At 42.6% G+C, this 12,321-nt stretch overlaps 1 protein-coding gene across 1 annotated transcript; it reads right to left on the bottom strand.

Annotated features, from left to right (window-relative positions):
* Positions 1-10,928: 10,928 nt before the first annotated feature.
* Positions 10,929-11,680, bottom strand: LOC115226684 (zinc finger protein 22-like). Its single transcript, XM_029797700.2, has one exon. It carries the CDS (start codon positions 11,614-11,616, stop codon positions 11,341-11,343), a length of 276 nt encoding a protein of 91 aa, XP_029653560.1. The 5' UTR covers positions 11,617-11,680; the 3' UTR covers positions 10,929-11,340.
* Positions 11,681-12,321: the final 641 nt, after the last annotated feature.

The raw sequence follows: 12,321 nt of genomic DNA, 5'->3' as shown, positions 1-12,321 counted from the left end.
TTTTGTGGTTTGTCTGCCTTCCCACTTACTAAGATTTTTGCTAGGTTGACTCTAAGGCCCTTCGATTCTAGACCTTGCTTTTACACTTGAAACTTCTCTAGTTCTCACAGTGACTCAGCTATTAGAGCAAGGTCACCAGCATAGAGGAGCTCCCAGGGTCATCCTGTCTTGAATGTCTCTGTTATTGCCTGGAGGGCTATGATGAACAAAAGGGGGTTGAGGGTGAACCCCTACATCCACCTGGAATTCTTCACTATACTCATTGCCAACCCTCACCTTACTGACAGCATCGCTGTACATGGCTTGTACAGCTCTCACCAACAATTCATCTATCCCTAGTTTCCAGAATGACCACCAGATAAGGGATCAAGGGACACACTTTTGGGTCTGCAGAGCTGACGTTCCTCCTCCTCCTCCTCCTCTTCTCTCTCCTCAGCCCCAGGACTTCACTTGCTTCTGCCACTGCTTTGGTGAAGTACCCAGGGTGAGGGTGGGGTGGAGGGGGGGTGGGGTGTGTGTGCAAATTGTTTGACAAAAACGCTTCAAGGTGAAGCCCCAGCATAGCCCCAGTCAAATGACTGAAACAAGTAAAAGAATAAAAGAATAAAAGAATACATGTGTATATCTGTATAGATTGCTTCCCAACTGTGTGGTTCTGGGTTCAATCCCACTGCATGGCACCTTGGGTAAGTGTCTTGTACCATAGCCTCGGGCCAACCAAAGCCTTCTGAGTGGATTTGGTAGACGGAATTTGAACTCAGAATGTGAAGGTGAACGAAATACTGCTAATCATTTCTCCCGGTGTGCTAGCGATTCTGCCGTGGCAAGCTTGGAGAGTCGTGAGCAAATCGGACAAGATGCTTAGCGCCATTCCGTCCATCTTTGCGTTCTGTGTGTGTGTATATATATACACACACACACACATGCACATATATATCTATCTATACATACACATATATACCCACATATATGCATTCACATGGATACAACATACATACACACAGTTTTCTTGTACTTGTTTATCAGACACCTCTCCATATGACACACACCACTTTAAATACCACTTCAGATATTGAAATATGTTCTTTGGAATGACTTTGTTCCCATTATGTCCTGTGTTAAGCAGTGACAATGGGGCCATCCATGCCCACCCTCGCCAACTCAATCACTAAGCAACCTTGCAACACATGAGCAATGTTACCAACGCATGACATAATCTCCTGATAAACTGCTCTTCTCTCTTTGTTGTTTTTAGCAGATTAGATTAACAATGTTGACCAAAGTCTTCTCTTATCAGCAAAACAGAACATACACTCTCAGCTAATGAGGGGCTATCATCATCATCATCATCATCATTTAACGTCCGCTTTCCATGCTAGCATGGGTTGGACGGTTCAACTGGGGTCTGGGGAGCCCGAAAGCTGCACCAGTCCAGTCAGATCTGGCAGTGTTTCTACAGCTGGATGCCCTTCCTAACGCCAACCACTCCGAGAGTGTAGTGGGTGACCATGTGCCACCGACACAGGTGCAGACGAGGCGCAAACGGCCACGCTCGGATGGTGTTTTTTTATGTGCCACCGACACAGGTGCCAGACGAGGCTGGCAAACGGCCACGCTCGGAGATGGTGTTTTTTATGTGCCACCGACACAGGTGCCAGACGAGGCTGGCAAACGGCCACGCTCGGATGGTGTTTTTTATGTGCCACCGACACAGGTGCCAGACGAGGCTGGCAAACGGCCACGATCGGATGGTGTTTGTTACGTGCCCACAGCACGGAGGCCAGTCCATGCGGGGGTACTGGCTACGGCCACGTTCGGATGGTTTTCTTGTGGTACGTGGTAAATCAACAGACAAGAAATAGCAGCCAATTTTGCCGTTAATCACACCCTTGTCTTATATCATAAGACCCCTTAGATAGTGCAGTTCAAAATAGATGTAAAATTTTGGGACGGTCATGGATGGAATGCTTTTGATCATGAATCCCAATCAGTGTTGGGCTGCTTCCAGTAATGGCTACTTGGTAAGAAGCTTATTTCCCAACCGCACGTTGCTGGGTTCAGTCCCACGAAGTGGCACCTTGGGGAAGTGTCTTCTACTATAGCCCCCAATCAAACCAAATCCTCAAGAAGGGATTTCTTTGTTGGAAGCTAAAAAGAAGGCTGATGAGTTTTTGTCTGTTCCTTTGCACTATTTGGAAGCAGGTGTTTGTTTGTTTACGTCCATGTAACCTTGCAGTTTGGCGAACCAGAGCAATAGAATAATTGTCTTCTACTATAGCCCCAATCCAACCAAATCCTCAAGAGGGATTTCTTTGTTGGAAACTAAAAAGAAGGCTGATGAGTTTTTGTCTGTTCCTTTGCACTATTTGGAAGCAGGTGTTGGTTTGTTTACGTCCATGTAACCTTGCAGTTTGGCGAACCAGGGCAATAGAATAAACTGTCAGACTTTCAGTCCAAATAAGGAAATAATAATAATACTGCAGTCAATTTGATTATTTAAATTAATGAAGGCAGTGCCCCAGCATGGCCACAGACTAGCATATGAAAAAGCAACGTAGAATATATATATATGTGTGTGTGTGTGTGTGTGTGTGTTTAATCAAAGTAGCCACCAGGGCCTCAAGGCGTCTCTGGAACCTAGCCCTTGTGTTCCTCGTTGAGTTTCTCAGATGATCTTCGAATGCCTTCTTCATCTTGGCCATCAGCTCAGACTTTGTGTTGCAGAGAGAGCGGTTCGTGTCTTTCCTAACTGCACTGCACAATAATAATCCATGGATTTGCTATCAGGGGGTTTAGAAATTAAGAAATGGGGGCTGGTGAAGTTAAATAAATTCTCCGACAACCACTTTTGATTATTTCTGGAAGTATGGGGACATAGTAATCCTGCTTCCACACATATGGCATTCCAGCAGAAATTTCTCCAGCCAGGGTTTCAACAGAGTCTCCACATAACCGTTTGAATTGACCCAAAAGCCCTGAGGGGTAGCACGATGTCACCCTCACTCAAGATACCCTCAAAGACAATCACTGTTTTGGGCAACTTTGTTTTTCATGATACACAGCACATCACGTGGATTTGTTTTCTTACGACTGTGAATAACCAGACAATTCTTGGTTCAACGGGATGCCTTACCTTGTTCAGGAGATCTTTTGGCCTTGGTCAGGAGGTCCTCCTTGAATTGGCTATCAGAATTTGTCCTTTGCTACCAGTCGTGTAGTGGTAGCACAGGTCCTTCTTCAGGATCAGCTTCACAGTGGCAACTCTGACACCCACCTCGCTCACCAAAGCCCACATTCCTTTGTTTGGGTCTTACATCCCCTTCCCTTGCCGTTGTGGGATGAACCTTGGCATTCAGATCCAGTCAGGACCACTGATGTACCCTTTCCTTCTGGCCATGGTGTCATAGTCTCCATTGCAGTTCTCCATGTCACGTGTTACAGCCTTAAAAATGTTCACAAAGCGTTGAGCACCAGTCAGGATGTTGGCATTTGGGTACCTGGGTTGGATCATCATGATACAGGTAACTTGTTTCTAATATGCAGATGCCTGCCACACCTCCATCTCAGCTAACTTTGTTTTTCTCAACGATACCTTTCACTGTTCGCCAACATATCAAGTGGTTCCTTAAGAAACAAGACATAGCAGATCGTCAAATATAACCCAGACATCCAGGTACTTGTATATACAAACAGTCTCGGCTGTACATGCATAGTGTATATATTATCTTTATACACACATTTATCACGGAATAGCATTGAGGGAAATCTCCCTACGCGACCCCGAGTGTTAAAGAACACTGAATGTCTCCGAGCAGGACAGAGAACTGTCCCCTACATGAGCTAGAATGGTAGATATCGATATTTCCCCATTATTGTAGTTCCCAGGTACCATGCATTCAGTGTTCTTTAACACCCGTCGTTATGTAGGGAGTCTCCACAGAATGCTATCCCGCAACAAACTGGCGGATAAACAAAACACATACACTATCAATATGCGACCGATAAAGTGTGTGTGTGCGTGTGTGTGTATTTACTACACAAGAATTCACTATAAAGGAAATATCAAGTGTTGAACATTTTCAGTGAGTTGATAGATACAGAGAGAGGGAGATGTATGATTCTACACGCGTAAATGCATATATGTATATATGCTTACACACATAAATGAGTGTATGTAGAAGTGGTATGCATACACGTGTGTGTATATATATACAAATATAAATATTATTGAAAATAATTTTATTGCTCAGCAAGAATAAAGCACCATAAAAGGTAGAATTATAAATATAGAAAGCAGGCGTACACGAAGTACGATCATTGCTAGAAATAGCAGCCGGTAAGCTATTAGCGATATGTAGAGCATCACTGAATGTTTACAGGCAGAGCTGCTAAGTTATGGGGATATAAACAAACCAACATCGGCTATCAAGCGCTGGTCAGAGGACAAACACAGACACACATACAAATATAAACGTGTGTGTGTGTCTGCGTTTGTCCACTCATCAGCGCTTGAGAACAGGAGTCGGTGGTTTGTATTGATGTCTGCATAACTTAGCGGTTCGGCAAGCAACTGATAGAATACTTACCTGGGGGGGGGGGTCGAATTGTTTGACAAAAACGCTTCAAGGTGAAGCCCCAGCATGGCCGCAGTCAAATGACTGAAACAAGTAAAAGAATAAAAGAATAGATGTGTATATCTGTATAGATTGCTTCCCAACTGTGTGGTTCTGGGTTCAATCCCACTGCATGGCACCTTGGGTAAGTGTCTTGTACCATAGCCTCGGGCCAACCAAAGCCTTCTGAGTGGATTTGGTAGACGGAATTTGAACTCAGAATGTGAAGGCAAACGAAATACTGCTAATCATTTCTCCTGGTGTGCTAACGATTCTGCCGGGGCAAGCTTGGAGAGTCGTGAGCAAATCGGACAAGATGCTTAGCGCCATTCCGTCCATCTTTGCACTCTCAGTTCACATTCTGCCAAAGTTGACATTGCTTTTAATTCTTTCAGGGTCGATAAAGAAAGTAGCAGTGAGGCAGCAGGGTCAATGAAGTCGACCTACCCCACTAAAATATATATAAATATACATATATATATACCGTGAGGTATATTTGCCACCTAAATGTGGCTAACCTTTAAGGGTTGATGCTACTGTAGCTTGTAGCCCAAGGACGACATCTCCTCCAGCTGGCTATGGAAACACTTTCTGTGCCCTATCAGTATTTGCAAAGGGAAGCCATCCTTCCCTTCTCCAGTCTGACATTATACACATGGACCGGAGTTTCTGGACAGGTCAATGTCCAGAAACTCGGATCCGTGTGTATCACATCAGGTTGAAGATGGGAAGGACAGCTTCCCTTTGCAAATACTGATAGGGCACAGAAAGTGTGTCAATAGCCAGCTGGAGGAGATGTCTTCCTGGGGCTACAAGCTACAGTAGCATCAACCTTAAGGGTTAGCCACATTTAGGTGGCAAATATACTTCACAATGTTGTGCAGTTACAGTTCATACCTCGCTCAGACTTTTCCCCTGTATGAATACATTTCTGCTTATTCAAGTTACCCTTTCAGAGAAGGACTTTTTACAGACATCACGTTTATGTGACAATATACGTCTCTTCTTCACTTTGTCTTCTAGAAAAGTCAAATCCTTTGGTTCCTCACTATTTTCCATTTTATTTCTTTGAAAATCACAATAGATATATTTTTTCCTTAGCTTTGCTTCTACACTATTTTGTTTACAAATATTTCAACTGCTGTATTTTCTGTCCAGTAAATTTATCCAAGTTTTAATTTCCACACAGACACATCTTGTAGACACTCCAGCCAGTGAAGTGCAGAAAGTTTGCTAAGAAACATTTCAAAGTGAATTCTACGACACATTTTCAGAAACAATCTTATACATCTGTTCTGTACAATATTTTGGTCTTTAAAAGATGATAAATAATGAGAACGTATCTTCAGTTATACCAATGTCATCTGATATTCTGAAATAATAAAGAAACAACAGTGTAAGATATAGAGGCTACTTAAAATACTGATTCAACATTTCCATAAAGATAAACTGTAGAATAAACATTTACTGAAACAACAGAATTTTAAATTTATTAAAATTTACATCTTATGTGAAGCTAACATATTTGTAAACTCCAATTACACATTCACATTTAAAAATAAATATACACGCAAGGCACAGGAGTGGCTGTGTGGTAAGTAGCTTGTTTACCACCACATGGTTCCGGGTCAGTCCCATTGCATGGCACTTTGGGCAAGTGTCTCTAGTATATCCTCAGGCCGACCAAAGCCTTGTGAGTGGATTGGTAGACGGAAACTGAAAGAAGCCCGTCGTATATATTAATATTATATATATATATTATGTATGTGTGTGTTTGTGTTTGTCCCCCTAGCATTGCTTGATACCGATGCTGGGTGTGCTTATGTCCCCGTTACATTGGCGGATCGGCAAAGAGACCCATAGAATAAGTACTGGGCTTACAAAAGTATAAGTCCCGGGGTCGAGTTGCTCGATAAAAAGGCGGTGCTCCAGTATGACCGCAGTCAAAATGACTGAAACAAGTAAAGAGTAAGAGTACACACACACACACACAGTGAGAACAATCAAAATCAAAGGAAATGAAATCAGATATCAGAAAGCAAACCAAAATCGAGGTCGATCAACATCAGTGGAAGTTGCAGCAGTGGTTAAGCGAACCATCCGATCGTGGGGTGCCGTTGCCGGCGCCGCCCCGGGGCACGTAAAAGCACCATCCGTTCGTGTCCGCTGCCAGCCCCGACTGGCCCCCGGGCCGGTGGCACGTAAAAGCAACCATCCGTTCGTGTCCGCTGCCAGCCTCGCCTGCCCCCGGGCCGGTGGCACGTAAGAAGCACCCACTACACTCATTGGAGACAAGATCGGGATTCGTAGTGGGTGGGAAAAACAAATGGGGAAACGATGGAGCGTGTAGAGGTTGCCGCCATAGCTAGAAATAGCAGCCAAGTCGCACACATCAAAGGACATCTAAAACACCAAGTATTGAAAGATTAAACGATTTCGTTGTTTAATACTTACGGAAATGTCTTTATAAAGGATGGTGTTGTTGTTGGAAGTGCTTCGGGTGGTTGAGAAATGTATTATAAATGTGTTTGGAGTGAATTGAGAGAAATTCTGGCACCAGACATGTGCGCAGAGATTTCAGGAATGGAGCCGGAAATACGTTTAGTGCGCATGCGTATGAAATATTTCATTCACCTTTTGTCACAAGGCCAGCAATTTCGGTGAGGAGGGGGGGGGTGCCTAAGTCGATTACACGAACCTCATGGATGGAAGCACTCCGTCGGTTACGACGACGAGGGTTCCGGTTGATCCGAATCAATGGAACAGCCTGCCCGTGAAATTAACGTGTAAGTGGCTGAGCACTCCACAGAGACGTGTACCCTTAACGTAGTTCTAGGGATATTCAGCGTGACACAGAGAGTGATAAGGCCGGCCCCTTGAAATACAGGTACAACAGAAACAGGAAGTAAGAGTGAGAGAAGTTGTGGTGAAAGAGTACAGCAGGGATCACCACCATCCCCTGCCGGAGCCTCGTGGAGCTTTTAGGTGTTTTCGCTCATAAACACTCACAACGCCCGGTCTGGGAATCGAAACCGCTCTCCTATGACCGCGAGTCCGCTGCCCTAACCACTGGCCATTGCCGCCTCCACTAACGAACCTTAGTAGTCAACTGGTAATTTATTTTATTGACCCGCCAAAAAAGGCGAAAGGCAAAACTGACCCCGAAACGGTAAAAGGCACAGTCGACTTCCCCGTAGTTTCGGCATACGTAGAAAAGGTGCACCCTGCCTACTGGATCGATTCAATCTGACGTGTGATTTTGGTAGGGGGATACTTTGGCTGCTATTTTTAGCGCGTTGAGCGGCCAGGTAGAGGCTCTTTCATTGGTTTGATTGCGTGATGAGATTTTTTGACACCTATACGTACGTATATATATATCATCGGCAGAAGTTTGAGAGTAAGTCAAAAGCTGAGAGTTTCATGTATTGGCACTCATGAAACACGAATTGGGCCATTGTCACTCTGTAACTTCTGCCTATCATTAACGGTGTGTTTTATATATATATATATATATATATTATATCATCATCATCACCATCATCGTTTAACGTCCGTTTTAAGTGCTAGCATGGGTTGGACGGTTCGACCGGGGTCTGGTAAGCCATGAGGCTGCACCAGCCTCTTGTCTGATTTGGCAGTGTTTCTACAGCTGGATGCCCTTCCTAACGCCAACCACTCCGTGAGTGTAGTGGGTGTTTTTTTACGTGCCACCGGCACAGGAGCCAGAGCAGGCTGGCAAACAGCCACGATCGGTTGGTGCTTTTACGTGTCACCGACACAGACGCCAGTCAGGCGACGCTGACAAAATAAAATTCTAATCACTCTGGATTATGCATTAACTGGTGTAGTCGGTGTCCCTGGAGTTACCATGTTAAACAAATGACAAGAAGATCTAGCACTGTTATTTATTACAACCCCTTATAAAAATACATGGCAAATGTCTTACAAATTGTCAAGTAACAGGTTTGGCAAGTTTTAACGAACTCTATCTGGACAGTGGGAGTTGTATCACAGTTGAAATTCTGTAGCATGTTCATGGTTTGGTTCCGTGTGTGGGCAGCATCTGTTGTTGTGATCTGTCTGTTGCTGTGGAGGAAGTACAAGTTTACCAGGCAGAGAGAGAGAGAGAGATCAGGATGAAGACAGAAACAGGTGTGCCGCCACAAAGGAGATACATGGTTACCCAGCCTGAGGGAAATGCAGGAGAAGGAGATAGAGGGTGGGAGACAACACGATGAGATAGTGGCAAATGATGGGCGTATTCACTAGGGAGGGGATCAGAACATAAATGGGGATCGTTGAGTAAGGGAAGAAAGAGATATAGATGGTGGCAAGGGCCAGGACATACCCTTAAGGTTCAAACGTATAATATAAGGGACAGGATACTGTAAATGTGGCGAGCTGGCAGGAACGTTAGGCTCTGAGTTCAAATTCCGCTGAGGTCGACATCCTTTCGGGGTCGATTAAATAAGTACCAGTTACGCACTGGAGTCGATGTAATCGACTTAATCCCTTTGTCTGTCCTTGTTTGTCTCCTCTCTGTGTTTGTCGCCCCTTGTGGGTAGTAAAGGAATAGGATACTGCAAAGGAAGCATGATTAGAGTGTAGGGGGGTGTTGAGTTTTAACGAACTCTATCTGGAACAGTGGGAGTTGTATCACAGTTGAAATTCTGTAGCATTGGTTATGAGTTTTGCTTGCGAGTTAACTGTGGCTGGTTCATCTTGATGTACCTGTGTGTTGGTTATGCATTCACTGGTCTAGTCTGTCTGCCTGGAGTTACCCAATACAAAAGAATGACAAGAAGAACCACGTAAATTCAATGCGATTTATTTATTACAACCCTTTATAAAAATACATGGCAAATGTCTTACATATTGTGAAGTAACAGGTTTGGCAAGTTTTAACAAACTCTATCTGGAACGGTGGAAGTTGTATCACAGTTGAAATTCTGTAGCATCTTCCTGGTTTGGTTCTGTGTGCTGGGCAGCATCAGTTGTCCTGATCTCATCTCCATCTCTCCTTCTTTCTCTCTGCACAAAAACGGTAAGGACCATTCCTTATAAATGACTGGTGGTCCGGAAGAGAAACTAGTATTTTCAGTGCTTGCAATTTCACTTGGCTTCATGTATTTTCTCATTTGTAATAATTGAACCCTTTCGTTACTGTATTTATTTTGAGATGCTTTTTTTCAATTACTTTAAATATAACAAAGAATTTAGTAAAATAACTTAGTTATCATTGAGCTAGTGTTAGGAGCATAAATTGTGACTAAGATTTGGTGGAAGATTTGTATTCAAAACTTATGGAAACAAGACATTTGTAATCAGAGCCAGAGCCGGTTAGTAACGAAAGGGTTAAAGATTAATAGCCAGGAAGACAAAATATAAATGTTGGGTTTCTTTCAGTTTCCCTCTAAAAAATCCACTCACAAGGGTTTGTTCGGCTTAGTGTTCTAGTAGAATAGACTTGCATAAGGTGCCATGTAGTGGGACTGATCCCAGAAGCATGCAGTTGGGAAGCAAGGTTCATACCTATTTCTTTACTACCCACAAGGGGCTAAACACAGAGAGGACAAACAAGGAAAGACAAACGAATTAAGTCGATTATATCGACCCCAGTGCGTAACTGGTACTTATTTATTGACCCCGAAAGGATTAAAGGCAAAGTCGACCTCAACCGTATTTGAACTCAGAACGTTAGCGGCAGATGAATTACCGCAAAGCGTTTCGCCCAGCATGCTAACGGTTCTGCCAGCTGGCCGCCTTGCTTAGGAAGCAAGGTTCATACCACACGGCCACACCTATTGGTTTTAACAGATTCTTAAAATTCATGCAAGACAAAATTTAAAACCTACACAAAAGTTGCTTTAATAAAAAAAAAAAATATCCCACAGGTGAGTTACCTGAGATGTGGTGAAATAAACTCTGGAGTTAGGAGGCTGTTATCACACACAGCTCTATCTCCTCTCCTGTGTGATTACATTTATAGTTAGAGAGTGTGCCTTATTCTTATGTTTTGTCATAGAAGGAACTTCCACAATTACAACAATTCCCTGATGAATAGTTTGGTTAATGCCATGGAGAAAGCCCACAACACTACCACAATTTTAGAAGCTCAAAATGCTTATTGTTCTTATGAATTGTCACATTGATAGTCATACATCTATATGAATAGATACACATTTAGTTAACAGCAGAAGTACCGAGCGGTCATTTTTCACCAATTCTGCTTATTACTTTTTAATTTCTACAACTGTATTGAATGTGCAATCATGAGCATCATATCAAGTATATGTGCATAGATATATATTTTTCACATGTAAATAAATGCTAAAAGAATGTATTTTCAAATCCTTTATTCAATGCATTTGCTGATATTTAAAATAAATTGTATTAAATGTGATTTTCAATGACAGTCAAAAATGGTCCCCTATGGTCCTTGTAGGAAGTAAGAAATGTTGTTACTTGTAGGGTTAGCTCTTTAGCATTTAAAGTGGCCATACCTGGTCCAAATTTTCTATCTATCTTACAGTCAAACTAGCCAGAGTTGGCCTCTTGCACCTACCTACAATGTCATTCTAAATACAAACAATCATATCGTAAAAACTTGAAAGCTGTGAGATAATGTAAGACAATTTGAAAATAATGTGAATAAATAAACATCACATTCGACAGAATAACCTGCATGGTAAAGGGTTCAGTCACCACTCACAGAGAAAAGGTTTTCTCATGTATGAATACGCTTGTGAGAAGTTAAGGCACTACTACGAGAGAATGATTTGCCACAGATATCACAGTGATATGGCTTCTCTCCTGTATGAATACGCTTGTGACTAATTAAATAAGTACTTAGAGAAAATGATTTGCCACAGATATCGCAGTGATATGGCTTCTCCCCTGTATGAATACGCTTGTGACCAGTTAAAGCGCTACTCTGAGAGAATGATTTGCCACAGATATCACAGTGATATGGCTTCTCTCCTGTATGAATACGCTTGTGCATAGTCAAAGAAGTACTTCCAGAAAATGATAGACCACAGATATCACAATGGTATGGCTTCTCACCTGTTGAATACGTTTATGATAAGTTAAAGCGGTGTTGCGAGGGAATGATTTACCACATATATTACAAGAATATGGTTTTTCTCTTGTATGTGTACGTTTGTGAGAAGCGAGAGCACTACTACATGAGAATGATTTACTACAGATGTTACACTGATATGGCTTCTCTCCTGTATGAATGCGTTTGTGAGAATTGGAAGCACTTTGGTCAGAGAACGATTTACCACAGATGACACAGTGATATGGCTTCTCGCCAGTGTGAATACGTTTGTGTCTAGTCAAATTGTTATTTGTAGACAATGATTTACCACAAATGTCACAGCGAAATCGCTTTTCCCCTGTATGAACAATCGTGTGTGAATTTAAAGCACTCTGTTGAGAGAATGATGTACCACAGACATCACAGTGAAAGGGCTTCTCTCCTGTATGAATACGTTTGTGTACAAGCAATTCGTAACTTGTACAGAATGATTTACCACAGATATCACAGTGGTATGGCTTCTCTCCTGTATGGAACATTTATGGGTAGCTAAGTTGCCAAGTTGAAAGAATGATTTACCACAGATTTCACAGTGAAATGGCTTCTCTCTTGTATGAATACGTTTGTGACTATTTAAGAGACCTTTTTGTGAGAAAGACCTTTTAC

This window comes from Octopus sinensis, linkage group LG30, assembly GCF_006345805.1.
Source record: "Octopus sinensis linkage group LG30, ASM634580v1, whole genome shotgun sequence".
NCBI lineage: Eukaryota > Metazoa > Mollusca > Cephalopoda > Octopoda > Octopodidae > Octopus > Octopus sinensis.
Note: the sequence above shows the minus strand (reverse complement) of the source record. Positions and strands in the feature narration are given on the sequence as shown.